Genomic DNA, 19,694 nt, shown 5'->3' with positions numbered 1-19,694 from the left:
CCACTGGTCAATGCCTCCAGCCATAGCTTACGGTCGACTCGATATTTACTTTCTGTACGACCTGCGACATCGGACGCGGCTGACTCTCGCGTTGTACCGTCTGCTCGATATTTCTCCGGTTCCCTCCTCTCACAGGTCTTATCATCATCTTGGATTTGCTTGTTGCTTTGTTCCAATCTCTACTTGCTTGCGTCATCTTACACGATGTACGGCACATTCCCGCTCGAGAACATCGAATTGTCGCCGTGTTTTTCACCTGCTATATGCTTCTTTAATGTCGATGAACGTCGTGCTGTGTCGGATTTCGATGAGGTACCTGCGCTGGATTTCGATGATGTACTGTTGTACCCAGACGACGCCGAAATCAACGAGGAAACTAAAGAGAAGAGGGAGGAAGCGCAAAGGATTGGTCTTGGACTACTGTTTGATGAGGTCTCGCCGACGTATGTTTGCTCGCATGGAGGGAGCGCGGAGAGTATCAATATCTCCAGGGAAGGCGTGGTCGAGGGAACGAACCTGCCTAGGCAGTGCGGGATAAATACACGCGGTGTTTGGTCGGCGAATCCACAACCCCCCTTGAAACGAGGTGGAAAGACGCAGGACGGCCCACAAACGCCATCAGGCACTGGTTAGTACTTGGTGGTATAGCCGGCCATATACTATGGCGGGGATCAATTCGGATGGATCGATGCGTCCACCACGGGGAGGAGTTCCGCCCGAGCTTGCGAGAGAGATTACGAGGGACAATATGGTGGAAGTGGGAAAGGAGAGGGAGAGAAAGAGGAAGGGCGAGGACGGGCATGCGGCGAGGAAGAGGATGCGGTACTGATGGACATGTATTAGTCAGCAAGGGTGTCCGTGGGAAAGGTGTCATATTGCCGTGTCGTTCGCTCGTCGCCTGATTGGCTGTCTGTCTCTGTCTCTCTCTTTTCATGGCGAGGCCGACGTCCGTCGCGATGAGTCTGCAGCAGCTCGAGGGTGTCGCCGACCTCTCCTCGCTGTCGCCCGTCACAGACGATGCCGTCGTTGCTTGTCTCCGCGAACGCTTCATGGCGGACTCCATCTACACCGCACTCGGCCCACCTGCGCTTGTCGTCCTCAACCCACACAAGTACGTCTCCTCGAACGCCGACTCCGTACTCCACAAGTATGCCGCAGAGTACCGCGACACTTCTCCGGGAAAATCCCGTCTGCCCCCCCACATCTTCCAGCTCGCCAACAACGCTTACTACCACATGCGGCGCACCGCACAGGATCAATCCATTCTTTTTAGGTGTGTGTCTCTCCCCCCTGCCTTTGCTGATCACTTGCTTATCTAAGTCTAGCGGCGAAACCGCAAGCGGCAAGTCCGAAAATAGACGTCTCGCCATAAAAACCCTTCTCGAACTCTCCGTCTCGAATCCCGGAAAGAAAGGCGCAAAACTCGTACATCAAGTCCCAGCTGCCGAGTTCGTCATCGAATCCTTTGGAAACGCCCGTACCCTCTTCAATCCGAACGCTTCCCGCTTTGGGAAGTACACAGAGCTGCAGTTCACCGACAGAGGTCGCCTTTGTGGCATAAAGACCCTCGACTACTATCTGGAAAGAAACAGGGTCGCCTCCATTCCTTCAGGCGAACGTAATTTCCACATCTTCTACTACCTCGTCGCCGGTGCCTCTCTGGAGGAGAGGCAACATCTTCATCTCCAAGAGAAGGTACATTACCGGTATCTCGGTCAGCGCGGCGCAGGTGCTCGTCCCAACGCAGTTAGGGACGACGACGCACACCGTTTTGAACAACTCAAAGTCGCCCTCAAAACCATCGGTCTTTCCAAACGGCATGTTGCCCAGACGTGCCAGCTCATCGCCGCCATCCTCCATCTCGGCAATCTCGAATTTACAATCGACCGTGCTAGAGACGTCGACGCTGCCGTCGTCCGCAACGTAGATACCCTCGCCCTCGTAGCAGAGTTTCTCGGCGTGCAACCCTCGGCACTTGAGAACGCCTTAGTCATACAAGACCAAGCTGGTCAAGAAGGAACTCTGCACCGTCTTCCTCGACCCCGACGGAGCATCTGATAACAGGGACGACCTCGCCAAAACCCTTTATTCCCTGCTTTTCGCATGGCTCAACGAGCATGTCAACCAACGTCTCTGCAGAGACGACTTCGACACTTTTATCGGTTTATTCGATCTCCCCGGTCCACAGAACATGACGGGCAGATCCAACTCGCTGGATCAATTCTGCATCAACTTCGCCAACGAACGACTCCACCATTTCATTCAACAACGGCTGTTTGAGTCCCACGTCGACGAATACCAATCAGAAGGCATATCTAAATATGTCCCCCCCATTTCTTACTTCGACAACTCCGAATGCGTCCGACTCTTCCAGAACAAACCCGGTGGCCTTATTCACATCATGGACGACCAAGCTCGCCGATCCCACAAAAAGACGGATCACACCATGGTCGACGCCTTCGCCAAGCGATGGGGCAACCATTCCTCCTTTAAACTAGGAAGTGGCTTGGATAGGTCTGGTTTCCCTATGTTCACCGTTTGCCATTTCAATGGCCCGGTGACATACTCCTCAGAGGCGTTTTTAGAGCGCAACCTCGATGCTCTTAACCCCGATTTTGTGGCTCTTCTTCGCGGCACGGCGGCCGGCGCTGGCCTCGGGGATGGTGCTGAAGGCGCGGGGTCCATCAATCCCTTCGTCAAAGGTCTCTTCTCGGGCAAAGCCATTGCTACACAGGCCCATCCTAAGAGCGAGGACATGATCGTTGCGGCCCAACAACCCGTTAAACCCATGCGCGCTCCTTCCACCCGACGCAAAAATACTGTTCGTCGTATGCCCCGTGACAATGCTGCCACTGGCACGACTCCTCCCATCGTCGAAGAAGAACGTGAGGACGAGGACGTCACTACTTCCCAGAACACAGGTACTCCGTGCGTCGCAGGTGAGTTCCGCGCCGCCCTCGACACACTCTTCGAGACGTTGGGGGACACACACAATTGGTTTGTGTTCTGTATCAACCCGAATGACTCCCAACTTCCGAATCAGCTCGAGGGACGGTCGGTCAAAGGGCAGGTACGCAGCTCAGGGTTGGTCGAGGTTGCGAAGAGGAATGCATGTGTGTTTGAGGTCGGTATGGCTCCGGACGAGTTTTGTCAGAGGTATAGGGATCCGATGGGCAAGGTACTTCTTGGTGACGGAAATGAGACGCCAGCAGAACGCATTGAGAGGATGCGGGTGGCTTTGGGTCTTGGAGAGACCGATGTGGTTTTGGGACAGCACAAGGTGAGAGTCTCCCACCTGGGTGTCAGAAGCAAGCTCAATATACACCCTCGCAGGTCTTCCTTTCACAAGCCGCTTTCCACGCGCTTGAAGACTATCTACGCGCAGCCGACGTCGAAGAACAGAAGCGCAACCGGATGCGCGAAGCAGAAGTAGAAGCTGGTCTCGATGCCCGATCTGGCGGCGATCCCTATGCCCCATACCTGACCCCCTCTACAGTCGGAGTCGATGAATCTGCCTACGCGAATGCGTACGGTGATCAGGCTCCACTCGTTGGTCGAGGCTCCTCTTTCCATAGGGAATACGATGAAGAGTACGACGAAGCCAAGACGGTACAAAGTGACGAGTTCGATGGGAGGAGTCGGCTGACAAGCGATCGCGACGATTCAAATTCGAATTATGGCACCGAGTCGTACGCGCCCTCTCGCAACATGTTCCACAACGCGGACAAGGAGGGATTGATGCCGAAGGAGACGCTGCCGGGGGAAATCTTAGAGGGCGAAACCACCGAAATCGTCAAGGAGTCGTCTGCGCGGAGACGATGGGTAATGCTTTGCTGGATGTTAACCTGGTGGATTCCTTCTCCGTTCCTTGAAGTGGTTCGGACGCATGAAACGCGAGGACGTGCGGCAAGCGTGGAGAGAAAAGTTGGCCTTGAACATGGTCATCTGGCTAATATGTGCCTGTGCGGTATTTGTCATTGCCGTGCTGGGGTTGGTCATCTGTCCTACGCAGCATGTGTTCAGCACGTCTGAACTGGCGTCGCACTCATATCAGAACAATCCAAATAACGTCTATACGTCGATTCGGGGAGAGGTCTTTGATTTGACTGCCGTGGCGGCGACGCATCAGCGTGTCGTCAGCGTGGTGTCGACGAAGTCTGTCCTCCAGTATGGTGGCATGGCTTCAGATGCAATTTTCCCTGTGCAGGTATGTGAAGTCATTATCATAGTGTGATCTCCTCTGACACAAAGACACAGGTGAGCGCGCTATGTAACGGCGTCTCAGGTTCTGTGAGCCCCTGGGTGACGCTCGACTCCTGCCAACAACACCGATCCCAATGCTCAGTACCACGACTTCCGTGCTTTTACCAATGACTCTCGCCCGGACTGGTATTTCGAGAGCATGACGATCATGCGGTGGAATAATCGCGTTGGGTACGTGGGGTACACGCCTTCAGAGATTAAGGATATGGCCAATAGCGGATCGTCGGTCGGCATCCTCGATGGGTTGATCTATGATTTAACCACGTATCTCAATTATCCGCCTGCTGTCGTTACGCCTACCGGTACGCAAGCGGGCGGAAGCGTCGACACACAATTCATGAGTTCCACCATCGTCGACCTGTTCAAGATCAACTCCGGGCAGGATTTTACGAAGCAGTTTAACGATGGTCTTGGACTTGATTCTGCAACGCTCGAAAGCCAGAAGACGTGTCTTCGCAATTTATTCTTGATCGGTGCGGTCGACAATCGAAATTCGCCGCAGTGTCTGTTCTCGCAATATATCTTGCTCGTCCTTTCGGTTCTCATGGTCTCCATCATCGGGTTCAAATTCATTCGCGTCGATCAATTTCGGGGCTGTTCGTGCACCCGAGGACCATGACAAGTTCGTGATTTGCCAAGTCCCGTGTTACACTGAAGGCGAGGCAGTCCCTTCGGCGTACGATCAATTCATTGGCCGTGCTCAAGTATGACGATAAGCGCAAACTGATCCTCATCGTGTGCGACGGGAACATCGTCGGATCTGGCAACGATCGCCCGACACCACGTATCGTGCTTGATATTCTGGGTGCTGACCCGAACTTGGACCCTGAGCCACTCAGTTTTGTATCGATCGGCGAGGGCGCCCGACAGCACAATATGGCCAAAGTGTACTCGGGTCTGTACGAGTGTGCTGGACATGTCGTGCCTTACCTTGTGGTCAGTCAAGGTCGGGAAGCCGACAGAGAGGTCACGTCCCGGAAATCGTGGTAAGCGTGATTCACAGATGGTGGTCATGCATTTCTTGAACAAGGTATATTGGTTCACGTTCACGCGAATTTTTGGGCGGCGCTGACAGCGGGTTTTAGGTGCATTACAATACGCCGATGAATCCCCTTGAGCTCGAGATGTATCACCAGATCAAGAACGTCATCGGCGTCAACCCGACATTTTACGAGTATCTATTTACCGTCGATGCAGATACGACTGCAGAGCCGTACGCGCTTAACCGCCTCATTTCTGCGTAAGTCATGTCGTACTGCTTGGTAGGGGAATCGAGGAAACCAACCGGCCATAGGATGATTCACGACAAGAAAGTCCTTGGCGTGTGTGGCGAAACATCCCTTGCCAATGCCAAACAGTCGATTGTGACGATGATGCAGGTGCGTATAGCCCGTGCGATGTCTTTGTTTGGTGCGGGGGCTGAGGCCGGTTCGTTAGGTGTACGAGTACTTCATCTCCCATCACATGGCGAAGGCGTTCGAGAGTCTGTTCGGCTCGGTCACTTGCTTGCCTGGTTGTTTCACCTTGTTCCGTCTGCGCACGCCAGACACGCACAAGCCCCTGCTCGTCTCCAATCAAATTACCCAAGATTATTCCCAGAACCGTGTCGATACCCTACACATGAAGAACTTGCTACATCTCGGAGAAGATCGTTATTTGACAACCCTATTGCTCAAACACTTCCCGATGTACAAGACGCAATTTATCAGGGACGCTCATGCCGAGACGGTCGCTCCAGACGATTGGAAGGTTCTGCTTTCACAACGTCGTCGTTGGATCAACTCGACCATCCATAATCTTGGTGAACTCATGTTCCTGGATCAGCTTTGTGGTTTCTGTTGCTTCTCCATGCGTTTCATTGTCATGATGGATCTCGTATCGACGCTGATTCAGCCCGTCACCGTGGCATATGTGGGTTGATTCATTCTCCTTGGAGGGTGATGATGCTGATACGATTACAGATCGTCTACTTGATCGTGTCGGTCGTTTACGAGCACAATACCATCCCCTTCATCTCCCTTGTCATGATTGCCGCCGTGTACGGCTTGCAAGCCTTGGTGTTCGTTCTGCGTCGCAAATGGGACATGGTTGGATGGATGGTTTTCTATATCTTGGCCATCCCGATTTTCTCATTCATGCTTCCAATCTACTCATTTTGGCGTATGGACGATTTCTCATGGGGTGCCACACGTGTCGTACTAGGAGAATCTGGCAAGAAGATCATCGTTCACGTGAGTGACTTGATCTTGAATGCATTATGTCGCTGATCACTGTTATTGTGGGTTAGGATGAAGGCAAGTTTGATCCTCGCTCTATTCCCCTCAAGACATGGAACGACTATGTGCGTCGTCTCGCCATTCATTTTGACAATAAAGGACTGACACCTTCCAGGAAAATGAGTTGTGGGACCGAGAATCCAATCACAGCATCGGCTCTTGGGTACCTCCCACCCAATTCCGCAAGGAAGGATACGCCGAGTCTCGTACTGCATCCCTGTATGGCCACGAAACCTTCTACGAGCCTCGTAGCCAATCACCCGCTCCCTCGCAGTTTGGCGTACTCCCAGCTGGTATGCAATCTGGTCGCAATACTCCTCTGTCAATGGCGATGTCGCATATGCGCCCTATGAGCGAAGTCGGAATACTACCTCAACAGACGTTCTCAAGGCCCCCCACAACTTATTTGGACATGTCAATACCAATGACGCAGGAGATGGACTTTGGACCTGTGGCGCCAAGCGATGTTGACCTGGAGCGTGCTGTTCAGAATATTTTACGGACTGCAGACCTGAACACCGTCACGAAACGCGAGGTTCGACGCCAATTGGAGGAGCAGTTTGGGACGGATTTAACGGCACGTAAAGCGATGATCAATGCCGCCATCGATCGGACCCTGCTCGAGAGCCAATCGTGATGACGTTAAATCACCTGAATATTTTTGCAATAATGGACTACGTGGACTGGATTATATAGCTTGTTTGTGAACAGTCCGTAGATGTCCATGGTCCCTCTGACTCACCCATCATCGCCGACCTTATACGCCGCTTTTACTGGCTGCTGATCGTTTTCTACAGTCTCTCGTTTTTCCCCCCTCCTTAGCATATTGACATTCTCGTTGAACGCTTTTATTTCTCTCATTAGTGATATTCTCTCTACTCTCGTTCTCGTTCTTTTACCATCGGACTTGCATTTACATCTCATGTGTTCTACCTACAAGGATTGAATAAATTAGAACTCGAGCCTATTCCATGCTATCCATCTAGAAATGTGGCTGTGCCAAGATGATGGCGAGCTGAGAGGCTACAAGTGCAAAACCATTGTCGACAAAACCACTTCCCAAAGGTCAACATGCAGGCAGGCGGACAGACACCCGTGTTTGTGATGAGTACGAGCTTTTAGTACCGTGTCTTGAGCGTCTGTGCTAACGCGAACACAGACGCTGCCCCCGAGAGGCAGTCGGGGAGAAAGGCACAGATCTCAAATATCACGGCGGCCAAGGTGCTGTGTACACTTGTCGTGTTCTCGATGCATATTCTCTGACGTAACGTCCCAATTTCAACGTAGACCATCGCCGATGTCATACGAACATGTTTGGGACCGAAAGCCATGCTTAAGATGATCTTAGATCCTATGGGTGGAATCTTGTGAGGAGTCCTGTTGATGGCTCGCGGAACTCTTCGTTTACGCATCTTCACTAGACTTACAAACGATGGAAACGCCATCCTTCGCGAGATCGACGTAGCACACCCCGCAGCAAAAAACATGATCGAACTGAGTAGGACCCAGGACGAGGAATGCGGCGATGGTACCACCAGCGTCATCATTCTGGGTACGTACCACCATGATCATGTTTCTAAATCCTGCTTAGTGCGTCAGCGGGTGAGATTCTTGCACAGTCGCTCGCGCAGCTCGAACGTGATATTCACCCCGTCGTGATCATTTCCGCATACAACAAGGCACTCAAAGAGGCACTGGAGATCGTCAAACGTATCTCGATCCCAATTAATACGAACGATGATGAGGAAATGTTGTCCCTCATTAAGACGTCGATCGGGACGAAATTTGTTGCGCGCTGGTCTGACCTCATGTGCCGCCTGGCGTTGCAAGCCGTCCGCACTGTCGCGGCTGAAGAAAATGGACATCAAACTGTCGATATCAAGCGTTATGCCCGCGTAGAGAAGATTCCAGGAGGGTCCATCGAGGAATCCAGAGTGTTGGATGGCGTCATGCTCAACAAGGATATCACGCACCCGAACATGCGACGACGGATAAAGAATCCACGTATCGTTCTCCTTGACTGTCCGTTGGAGTACAAGAAGGGAGAGAGCCAGACCAATATGGAATTCTCGAAGGAGACGGACTGGGCCCGTGCGCAGGAGATTGAAGAAGAACAGGTTATTGCACAGTGCAAGCGGATTCTGGATTTCAAGCCTGACCTTGTCATCACGGAGAAGGGTATCTCAGGTGAGATTTTTATCATTCCCTCGAGGTACCTCCAATAAATACCATATCAGACATCGCGCAGCACGTCTTCGAGCGTGCCAATGTGTCTGCTATTCGTCGCGTCCGCAAATCCGACAACAATCGCATCGCCTTGGCTGTCGGTGCCACCATAGTCAACCGCGTAGAGGACCTCCGGGAAGCTGACGTCGGAACGAAATGTGGCCTGTTCCACATCGAGAAAATAGGTGACGAGTGAGTCGCACCCCGGTGTGAAGTCACCAAGAAGACTTAAAACTTGCACTCGTTCTTCAGATACTTTACCTTCCTTACCGAATGCAAGAACCCAAAGGCGTGCACTATTCTCCTTCGCGGTCCCTCCAAAGACATCCTCAACGAAATCGATCGTAATCTCGCCGATGCACTCTCCGTCGCACGCAACGTTTACTTCGAACCCGCACTCGCACCAGGTGGCGGTGCGACTGAAATGGCGATTTCAGTCGGACTGCATACGAAGGCACGTAGCGTAACTGGTGTTGAAGGATGGCCATTCCGCGCCGTCGCTGATGCCATGGAGGTCATCCCACGGACCCTCGTGCAGAATGCGGGTGGAAATGCGATTAGAGTATTGACGGAGTTGAGAGCGAAGCATGCAATGGGAGAGCATTCGTGGGGCATCAATGGTGAAACGGGAAAGATTGTAGACATGAAGAAGTATGGGCTATACGAAAGCGCTAGTGTCAAGGTCCAAACATTTAAAACGGCCATTGAGGTGAGCCATTCGCAGTTGAGGCACCTTGCATAAAACATGACGATTATCCCAGGCTGCTCGAATGCTGCTTAGAGTAGACGACGTCGTTCAGGCCACTCGGAAGGATCGCAATCGGGAACTACAAGGACCGCCCCCTGAAGAAATGGAAGGATAAAAGCGATCACACCCTTGCACGCTAGACCTAAAAAAAGCTGACATACGTCTGCATAGTATACATATATACAGAGTTTTTCTTAGGTATCAGAAATACTGCGACACCATAATACGACACGTGGTGCAAGGTCACGAAGTTATACAAATAACAATCGTCACGTCCTGTTCGCGGGAGCGCAGAGTAATTAGGCATCCAGCATGCTCTGCGAAGTTTATTCCTCTGCAGTGACAAGGTCTGTCCGTTTCCTGTCCTGGCGAGGCACGGACACGGGTTTGCAAGTTGTCAGCACTTGATAAAGTTACCAACGATCATGGTAGGGATTCCCCACTTGTCTCTCCGAATAGTAAACGAAAAGCAGCAGTTCACGTGCCCTTCTTCGCTCGGGCCGTCCTCGTCGTTCTTCTTACGCTTCGAGGAATGGGTGTTAATGACGGGCTTATACCGTAACACACACGACGTGAGCACTGCCTTCTGAGTGGTATCGAAGGCAACATGTCCGTATTTCTAGGTCGAGTTAGGCAAACCTCCCAACAAACACTTCCTTGATACTTACCTCCCAATAATTGACAGCGGATTCCTCAGCCATAAGCTCGTAAATGCAGAGTCGGCCCTGTGGACCGTTAGCGGGAATGAAGTGAACGGAATGTACCCACCCACATCGCGCATCATGTAGCCATCCACACCAACGAGTTCAGAAAATTCGCGGTTTCCCTTGTATATTTCACCCGTACGGCGCCATAGACAAGCTGGAACGCCCATCGCGGAGAAGACGCGGTCATAGTCTAATAACAATCGCTCGAAGGCTTCTTCAATGAAAACGAGGTCCTGACAAGTGACTTCATATCATTTCGGATAGGCACGTAGATTCAAACCTACAATGTCTCGTAGGGACTGCGCTACGGCCTAGGAGAAAAGTCACGGTCAGTGGAACGTGCAGAGTGTTGTGACCTACCCTGAACTTGGGACGAAGAATGGATAAAGGCTGTAGTATCTGCTGTTTAGACTGTTTCGACACGCTTGAGATAGACAAATAATGTGAAATGCTAGTGTCAAGAGTGGACGGATGACCCTTACTTCCTATCCATCCAGACTGATAAGCGTGCATAGCCCTTGACGTAGTCGTACGGCTTGAGCAGACCTGCCTCATACTTGCTTTGAATGACGCGATTCAAGCGCTCATCTCTCGTTCCCGGTTCCTGATCGGCAGCAGTGAGAAGAAATTTCTCCGCTTTGGTCGCAGATGGGAGTAAAGGGGGTACTGGCTCTTCTTCTTTCAGCGGATCAGGGGGAGGTGCCGGATTGGTCGCGTTATCTGCTGGGGGAGGAGCTGTAGTGACGTATGCACTGCTCATGGTCTCCGGCGACGTGTTGGGGAAAGATGACAGAGACGGTGTGACTGCCCGTGGCGGTGGAGTGAAGAATGAACCGTCGTCGAGTGTTTCCAAAAAGTCCCTAGAAGCATCATATGTCGGGGATACAATATAAAACACAGAATACGGACGTGAGGACGGAGAACTCGTTGCCAAGTGTCTCGGGTTGGTATAGAAAAGTATTTTGAGGGACATTCATCGACCAGGACGTGCTCGTTGATTGGGGAATAGCAGGGCTTGGGTATACTGACTCTGTCGATCGTACTAAGCATACATCAACTGTGAAACAGTAGGAACCGCACGAGGAGGTTGTGATGGTTCTGTGCTGGTAGGTGTCACAGCTTCGGGTTTCGCAGTTGCTTTTGGTGGGCGCTGTTCATCGTGGCATAGATGGCCAATCTCACGTTTGATACTGCAAGTAGAAGTGAATCTCTAGAGCGTACGATGTACTAAAGTCATACTCACCATCGTTGGCAAGGCCTACCTTCGTCGCATGTCATATGACTTCGACGGCAGTATAGGCATGCATGGTTGACTTTTCTCCTCTTTGTCTTTTTCTTCTTTCCAGCGTCGTCGTCCGGTGCGAACTGTTGTTCTGGCTCCCGCCGAGATGGGGCGCTGGACGTCTGCGGCATCGAATACGGCTGGGTTACAAAGGTTGCCATGATCCCACCTACTACGATGTGCCAAAGATGTCAATTACTGTGTGTGTCTGGTTTGCAACGCAAATCGATTCGCTGGCAATGTGTGCCAAGTTTATAGGCCGTGGGTGCAAGTGCGATCTAGACAATGTCGACGCGATGGCGTCGTCGGATCCAAAGACTCTCCGCGTGGACCCCGGCCACCAGTCTGACTATCCATCCGATCAGCAGAAGCTCAGGTGCATGCGCCGCGCTGCAATACCATGTGTAATGATATTGTAGTATGTATTACTTTCCTCCATGCGTCGTGGGTGAAAAGCGTGCAAAGTTATAGTTATCTATGGAGTTGCCACGAAAGAATCGGGAGGGTCAAGAGATCAGCCAATAGTAGTTGAGACATATATCCATCCCTCGATTGCTTCGTGGCGAATCATAACAGGCCATTCGGCCGATCGCCCTTCTACTTTGAAATGAGTTAACATCGACGCCCACAGGTCAAAACTGATTTCCTTGTGACGTATAACCACATTTACCTTTCTCATTCCAACCGCAGGCGGGGCTGCAGTAGCTGGAGGTTGTCCAGCCATCTCTAACCGACCTACGGAGCTTCGAGCTCGGATAAAGGTATGGCGCACCTTGAATGCGGATCTGATCGAAGAATTCGTGGCCACGGCAACAGCCAGGGTTGGGATCGACGGGAACTTTTATGCACGGGCCTCCATGCCGTATAATGGCGTGGACATAAGAGAAGGCCGAGAACGAGACCCAGTATACATACCTCCACAATGATGGTAGAACAAGTCAGGTGGCTAGATTTTAGCACCTGCAATGATCATGTATCTAGAGAGAATGGGAAATACATACATGCTCAGTCAAGGGTACTCACTTTTTGAGAGAAGCTTGGCGACATTCGAAGTGGAAGTAGCCAACCTTGAGTTTCTTTGGGTGAAACGTCATTACGGCTACTACTAGCACTGTATATTCCACGCGGGATGGCAAGTTGTTCCCGGTGGCGATCACATCCGTGCCCTATGAGGCCCAGCACACGTCGCGAGGGATACTGGTGACGGTGATCGCGCGAGTCTGCTCACCAACTTGGGAAGCTGCCAGCTCACCGCTAGTCAATATTAATTGGTTTGCAAGTGTGTGCTTCTCAGCGATGTCTGTAAGGAGGGGGTTATAGCTCCGCGGACCAACACGTACTATCGGGCAAGCATCATGCACACTCCCACGTGACCTAACTCTCCCAATACCACTGCGACAACGGCCTGGCCAAGTATGCAGTCGATCATCTGCTGCGACAGTCCACTAACATGTACTGATAGCGTGTACTCCGATCTCCATCAGTATGAAAGGCCCCGAAAATCCTGATGGAATGAATCGCTATGAGCCTGTTAAATTGCTTCGGGCTTTCTTTGCCGTCAACCGTCTCTAGTACTTAAGGAGGAGGGGAACGATGGTACAATACGTGGATTTTCGTGGCACGAACCTATGGTGCAAGGACTTATCAACGACCTCGTTCGGCCCGTTACAAAATCGGATGGTGTGCCCGCTGGTAACCCCAGTCCCGAAATGATCTCCCGGGTTTCGTGGGACGACAAGGCAGATCCAGAATCACTTGGTAAGGCGAATGATGTAGTGCCCAACAACGAGCGCGAACTCGTGGCACACGTTATCTCGGAGGACGACGATCCATCCCTTAACCCTTGGACATTCCGTTCGTTCTTCATTGGTTTTGGGTTGTCTGCTTTTGGCAGTGCACTTGGTATTATTTTCTGGTTTTACAGTCGCTTTTAACTAATTTATTGACAGCTGAGATATACTACTTTAAACCCGTGCGAGGACCCGAAGTTTTCATCTCGAATCCGTCTCAACCAGTTTCCACAGCAAACCCTGACCGTGTCGTTGATGTTCCTGGCTATTATGTCATACATTATCGGCACGGCGATGGATAGCTTTATTCCTAGACGGGGTATATTTCGTTGGTTAAATCCCGTGAGTTGTCTCGAGTGCACAGATCAAGCATATTTCGACGTTTTCAAAAGCATCCATTCAACAAAAAAGAGAACGCGTTCGTGATTATCATGGCTAGTGCCGCTTCAAATGCGGCTCTAGCGACCGAGGTTCTCGCCGTTCAGCGTTTGTATTATGACGTCAATCCGAACCCTGCTACTTCCGTCTTCTTGCTGTTTTCGAGTCAGTTACTCGGCTATGGTATCGGTGGTTTGATGAGATGTGAGTTTCAGTAAAGCATCAGATTGTCTTCGCCTCCTCTCACTGACGGATCCACCAGCCGTTTTGCTTTATCCTTCCAAGATGTTCTATCCCAACGTCCTTCCACTCGTTTCGATGTTCGACGCCCTTTTCCGAGATGGGACAGCTGCGCAACGCAAAATTCAAGTATTTTGGACTGTTTTCAGCGTGTAAGTTGTCCAACAGCCTCAATTGCTCACAAAGGTTAATCTGTTGCTCAAAGTATCTTCGTCTGGGAACTCTTTCCAGAGTGGATATTCCCTTTGCTCACAGGCTTTTCTATATTTTGCCTTGTTCTTCCTGACAACCCTGCGGTATCACGCCTTTTTGGTGGAAGTAATGGTAATGAAGGTCTCGGGGTCTTATCGATTTGCTTCGATTGGCAGGTAGGCAGGTTTTGGACTTTTCTTCGGTCCTATTTACTCTCCCCACAGTACATCAGCGCGCTCAATCCCTTTATTGTTCCTCTCAAGGCTTTGGTAAGTGAGCATGCGCGCGTAAATTGGCGCCAACGTTCTCACTTTAATTAAAGCTCTCTGTGTTGTTCGGATACATTCTCTGCATGTAAGCACGTGCATGGCCTCTTGAAAGATTACTTAAACCTCTAACATCATGTGGCAGCGCTGTCTTTATGGCCGTCTTTTATGGCAATGTTTGGAAAGCACGAAACTTCCCCTTCGTATGTCAGGTCCACTCAACACATTTCCAGTAGCTGATTCAGCACATGTAGCTTTCCCAAGTTCTCTTTTATGAGAATGGAACGTTGTATGATCAGTCTTTGATCATGGATGCGGACTATCAAGTGGATTCTGAACTTGTCGCGGAGCAAGGTTTGCCGTACTATGCGTCAACCTGGGTCGTATATCTTATAGCCACTAACCTTGCTCTTGCGGCTACGATCACGCACGTGTTGCTATGGAACTATGATGATATGTGCGCCGCTTGGACGTGGTTGAGCCCTGCATCGTTTTGGCGCACGTGGCAGGGATTTGATTGGAGGTTCTGGAAGTATAATGGTCGACATGAAGAAGTCAAGATTACGGATGACCTAGACCCACACTATGCACAAATGCTAAAGGTGAAGCTCTTTGTGACATATAGATAGAGAACTGAGCAACGTCGCAGTACCCTGATGCTCCAAACAGTTGGTATGGTCTCACTGCAGTGCTCTCTCTGGTTGTCGCCCTCGTCGTCATTTACAAGAGCGACTCGACACTTCCTTGGTGGGGTTTGGTCGTTGCCCTCCTGTTAGCTACAGTTTTTATTCTCTTTATCGTGGCTTTATACGCCATGACAGGTATTCCCCTGTCCATACGTGAGTCGCATCTTATGGAATTCCGAATACTGCTAACAGCCACATGCAGAAACATTTGTGCAGATGGTAGCAGGGTACTTACATCGTGGAAAGCCGATGGCAAATATGTACTTTGTGCTCTACAGTTACAGTGGGTCAAACGAAATTTCTCATACTGCCTGCAGGTTGACTCGACAAACTTACCTCACTAGATACTATGAATCAAGCCCAGCTGCTTCTACGCGATCTTAAAGTAGCTCAATGTAGGTTCTTCCTATTGGAGTTGCATTGACCCATATGTTCACCTCCATGACAGACGTCAAACTACCCCCCCGGGCTGCGTTCGCTGCTCAGGTACTTGGAACCCTATTTGGTGCTGCTGTCAATTTTGGTATAAGAAACACTTTCATTCCTGTTCGGCTCTGACTGACGTTTCACAATAGTTCTGATGAACTCCATCGTCAGCAATCGGAGCGATATATTATTGTCTGTCCAAGGGTCGAATGTTTGGTCTGGGCAGCAGGTTCAGCAGTACAATTCACAAGCCATTGCGTGGGGAGGGCTGAGTAATGAACTTTTTTCCATTGGTTCCAGGTACCACTGGGTACCGCTGTCATATGTCATTGGTTTGTTTGTGCCTATCCCGTTCTGGCTAGTTCACCGGTACTGGCCAAAACTTCGATCTGATTTCATCTACACGCCTCTCATTTGGTGGGTATTATACTAGAAGTTTGGCAATCTGAAACTCCCTAATTCGTCATTTGCTTTTAGTGGATTTATTGGGACGCTTGCAGCTGGAATTAATGCTTCTGCGCTGTCCTTTTTAATTGTAGGCTTCACCTCTCAGTGGTGGTTGCGTACCCGGCGCCCGCGTTGGTTCCAGAAGTACAACTACATCGTTGCAGCTGGTACGTTTTCCCTTGCACACGTGGTCTGCGAGACTGGCTCATGCTCATGTTGCCCTAGCCCTAGATGGAGGTACGCAGGTCATGGTATTTATCCTGTCGTTTGCAGTATTCGGTGCAGCGGGACGCGCGCATTTGTTTCCATCTTGGTGGGGTGCAAACCAAGCGAGAAATTATGATCATTGCATGTTACTCCAGTAAACTTTAAAAATTATTATTATTAAAAGAAAATGACTATACATTAAAACTGCCACTGTATGACCACAATGTCACTTTGGGGGAAAAGGTAGCAAGGGAAGGCACATAAGAGCCAGTTTGAAAACCAGAAATTCTGCAGAAGTCCTTTGAATTGCAAAACTTACACAAATAAAGAAAGTTGATTAGAGCAATGATTTCAGACTCAGATTGAAGCTCTGTTTGAAAACTACCTAATAATATGCTTTCTGGACTCCACCCTTGCCTCTGAGGGCAACCTCACAGCCACTGAAAGCAACCTACACAGCCACTGAAGGCAACCACATGGTAGGTGAAGGCAACCTACACAGCCACTGAGGGCAACCTCACAGCCACTGAAGGCAACCACATAGCAGGCAAAGGCGAGCCACAGTCACTGTTAGTAGAGAAAATAAGCAACCAGTTGCTTATTCTGCACACAAGACAACTAGCAAGTGATTAACAGAAAAGCAGACATAGTAGTGACTACTGACTACCTGATGAATGACTAGCAAAAATAAACAACCAGCTGCTTATCTGGATGGAAGATAACTATCAAGTTGAAAGGGCAACTTGTACAGCCACTGCAGGAAACTGGACAGTAGGTGAAGGCAACCTACACAGCCACTGAAGGCAACCACATAGCAGGTGAAGGCAACTGTACAGCCACTGAGGGCAACCTCACAGCCACAAGATCCTGGATTTTCATCAAGTTATCTTTCATACCCTGAATGCCATGCATGCCCATGTGTCCAGGACTTGTGATATAACAGTAAGAGTGCCAACTCTACATGACCTCTAGGGAAGTTGCAATTGCACATTAACCTCACAAATAAGCAACTGGTTGCTTATCTGAGTTGGGACATAAATTTGGGACAGGTGCCAATATCACAATACACCAACATGTTGAGAAGGATTGCCTAATTGGGATGTCCAAATTGGGATGTTTAGGGTGGGCAGACCAAATTAATAGAGATGACTGTGGGAAATATTCTGCTTTGCATCTCTTCCCCTTACCACCACCATCTCATCATGCCTATCTATGCTTGTACAACCTGTGGTGAAACCTTCTCTGCTGAGAATCCCTATATCTCTCACAGCAAGAAGTGTTGTTCCAAGGCCACCATTCACCTGGCTCATACCAACCAGACCATTGAAGTGGTAAAGGATGGCAAGGGAGATTTCATTTGTCAATGTTCTGCCATGGGTTGTCCCAAACCCTTCAAGTTTGCTAACAGTCTCAGAGCTCACATCAAGAAAGCTGGCAGTAGATGGTTAGGGCCAGAAATACAGGTGAGCAGTGGTGGGAAATTGTTTCCTTATTTGGATATATCTCTGAGCATGTTATTCAGAATGATCCATCCATGGGAAAACTTGACTTGGTGAGTGGCTTTATCAACCAGAAAAATAAGCAACCAGTTGCTTATCTGCCCATTGTAGACCCATGGCCAAGGAAGTGAAGCTGGGCCCAGCAGGGACTTGGTGAGTGCAATTCTAAGGAGAAAGTGATTAGCCACCCATGACATCACCACCACAGACCCATGAGGAGGAGAGTAATGCAGGTGGTCCCAGCATGGCCAGCAAGCACTTGGTAAGTGACTGACCCAAGCCAGAAAAAGCAACTGGTGTGAGTCAAAGTGTGGTTCAGTGGTGAAAACCAACTAAAACCAACACAAAAGACAAAAAGAGTGAGTGGTGGTGTGCCTATGCAGTACCTAGATGGTAGAACCTGTTCTTTGGGAGGGTTTTTGTGAGCTACAACACTCAAAGATGAGTGCTGAGGGTTGGGGGTGCTTCTGATGAAGAAGAAGCAGGAATGTGAGAGAATGTGATAGGGTAGACTGCTGTCAGCCTACAGAAGGATGGATGATGACTTAATTCAATGACCTAAGCTGCACTGAGTTCAGGGAGGGCTTGGAGCAAAGTATATTGATGATAGACAAGGATAAGTGAAGTAGATGATAGTTAGACCCTTAATAAAGTCTCAACTATCAAAGCTGCTGAATGAATTACTGAGTGATGATAAAATGCAAGCAAGAGGGGCTCTTTGATGTCTTCTTTTTTTTGCTATCTAAGTACAGTGATTTATATACAGTACAGGGGTGTTGCCCTTGGAAAACAAGGTGCAAACACTTGGTAAGTGATTGGTAACTGATCAGTAAGGAATGTAAGTGATGGGTAATCATCTTGGAAAGCATTGGTAAGCATTGGTAAGGATTAGCAAGCCAAAAAGCAAAGAATCAGTAAGCAAAGTCAAAAGATTGGTAAGTATTGGCAATAGGTGAGTCAAAGACAGTCAGAATGTCAAAGTATGAGTCAAGTAATGTCAGGAACTGGGAAAGTGCACTGGAATTGCATTAGGGGGAGGCTGTGCATGTCACATCTCGAAGAGATCACTTCTAGGCCAAGGTGGGATGACAGAGAGGCAGCACTGATCTGATGCCAATATAGTACATCCAAAAGTGGACAGGGTGAGTCAGATGTCAACAGGGGTCAAGCTTTGGGGGTCTGTGGGGTGACAGGAGCATAGGGAATTGCAACCTTCCCCCCCAAACCATCCTCTCAGTCAGTGAAGCAAATAAAAACTTCATGAATGAGGCTCTGTTGGAAGAGAGGATGAACAGGGAGTGTCTTCTGCTGTATCTTGCAACAAGGAGGCAAGATGTGCATCATACTCATCATGGATGCAATCAGGGAGAGTGGAGAACAGTAGATTATACTGTAGCTGTTGCAATCTTGGAAGAATGATGGACAAGACCAGTATGCAGACATTGCAGGGAGCAGGGAGGAAGGATCCATATGCTTCTTGGACTGGAGAGACTGAAATGACCACATAAGACCTTTCCAAGTGAATTACAGACCTGAGGTGACTAAAGAATGTCCTCCTAGAGGTCATACTGACAAAAAGAACACACTGTCCAAGCTGGATGGGCTGAGAGGGCACAGATGAGGGTGGGATGTACCAGGTTGCTTCAGGATGGAAGCTGGTAGGAACTCCTGGTAGATATATGTAGCCATGGTCCCTAGCAAAGGGGACAAGTGAAATGATTGATGTAGAGGCAGCCATATCAGAAGAATTTAGTGAAATGAGTGTCTTTTGGAGGGAGTGCTGTAGAAACATGTGGAGTGCACAAATCCTTTCCAATTTTGGAAGGTAAGATTGCGTGGCTGAGCACTACAAGCAAGTGTGGGAATGGTCTTGGTATCTGCAGAAATGGCAGAGATATGTCGAAAACCAGAATGCTGTACATGGGCATTTAAGAATTTTAGCCAGTGCTTAACCTGCTCCCTTTCTTTTTCTCTGGCACTGATGACTTGTTCTTGTGTGAGGGATGACTGCCAACATTCCTGGCTGTCCTTCTTCACATGAGGGCTATGGTCTTCATCTCC

At 49.7% G+C, this 19,694-nt stretch overlaps 4 protein-coding genes across 4 annotated transcripts; 3 read left to right on the top strand and 1 right to left on the bottom strand.

Annotated features, from left to right (window-relative positions):
* Positions 1-893: 893 nt before the first annotated feature.
* On the top strand, positions 894-7,562 carry F5J12DRAFT_859101 (glycosyltransferase family 2 protein). Its single transcript, XM_051746794.1, has 16 exons — positions 894-1,273; positions 1,326-1,959; positions 1,991-3,280; positions 3,334-3,876; positions 3,899-4,207; positions 4,258-4,302; positions 4,346-4,840; positions 4,875-4,901; positions 4,930-5,184; positions 5,210-5,293; positions 5,349-5,503; positions 5,558-5,642; positions 5,701-6,174; positions 6,225-6,494; positions 6,551-6,604; positions 6,655-7,562. Exons 1-16 carry the CDS (start codon positions 933-935, stop codon positions 7,174-7,176), a joined length of 5,583 nt encoding a protein of 1,860 aa, XP_051595768.1. The 5' UTR covers positions 894-932; the 3' UTR covers positions 7,177-7,562.
* F5J12DRAFT_432283 (chaperonin Cpn60/TCP-1 family) lies at positions 7,519-9,783 on the top strand. Its single transcript, XM_051739396.1, has 8 exons — positions 7,519-7,647; positions 7,699-7,760; positions 7,827-7,906; positions 7,961-8,091; positions 8,139-8,726; positions 8,777-8,957; positions 9,018-9,474; positions 9,527-9,783. Exons 1-8 carry the CDS (start codon positions 7,611-7,613, stop codon positions 9,626-9,628), a joined length of 1,638 nt encoding a protein of 545 aa, XP_051595767.1. The 5' UTR covers positions 7,519-7,610; the 3' UTR covers positions 9,629-9,783.
* F5J12DRAFT_432588 (uncharacterized protein) lies at positions 9,770-11,997 on the bottom strand. Its single transcript, XM_051739399.1, has 10 exons — positions 11,902-11,997; positions 11,464-11,851; positions 11,301-11,410; positions 11,130-11,250; positions 10,703-11,080; positions 10,581-10,644; positions 10,505-10,531; positions 10,286-10,453; positions 10,182-10,238; positions 9,770-10,132 (listed from the first exon to the last, which is right to left on the bottom strand). The coding sequence occupies exons 2-10, from the start codon at positions 11,661-11,663 to the stop codon at positions 9,911-9,913; spliced, it is 1,347 nt and encodes a 448-aa protein (XP_051595766.1). The 5' UTR covers positions 11,664-11,851; positions 11,902-11,997; the 3' UTR covers positions 9,770-9,910.
* Positions 11,998-12,811: 814 nt separating this feature from the next.
* F5J12DRAFT_859071 (OPT oligopeptide transporter protein-domain-containing protein) lies at positions 12,812-16,326 on the top strand. The gene is made up of 18 exons (XM_051746793.1): positions 12,812-12,915; positions 12,965-13,404; positions 13,452-13,474; positions 13,527-13,634; positions 13,685-13,874; positions 13,933-14,062; positions 14,116-14,278; positions 14,327-14,371; positions 14,425-14,456; positions 14,514-14,571; positions 14,623-14,970; positions 15,018-15,207; positions 15,257-15,337; positions 15,399-15,449; positions 15,503-15,577; positions 15,630-15,897; positions 15,958-16,094; positions 16,153-16,326. Exons 2-18 carry the CDS (start codon positions 13,131-13,133, stop codon positions 16,290-16,292), a joined length of 2,313 nt encoding a protein of 770 aa, XP_051595765.1. The 5' UTR covers positions 12,812-12,915; positions 12,965-13,130; the 3' UTR covers positions 16,293-16,326.
* Positions 16,327-19,694: the final 3,368 nt, after the last annotated feature.

Source organism: Pisolithus orientalis (assembly GCF_024613125.1).
Source record: "Pisolithus orientalis strain OTSU chromosome Unknown F5J12scaffold_48, whole genome shotgun sequence".
In the NCBI taxonomy this organism is placed as follows: Eukaryota; Fungi; Basidiomycota; class Agaricomycetes; order Boletales; family Pisolithaceae; genus Pisolithus; species Pisolithus orientalis.
The sequence above is the reverse complement of the archived record's forward strand: the minus strand, read 5'-3'. Positions and strand labels throughout refer to the sequence as shown.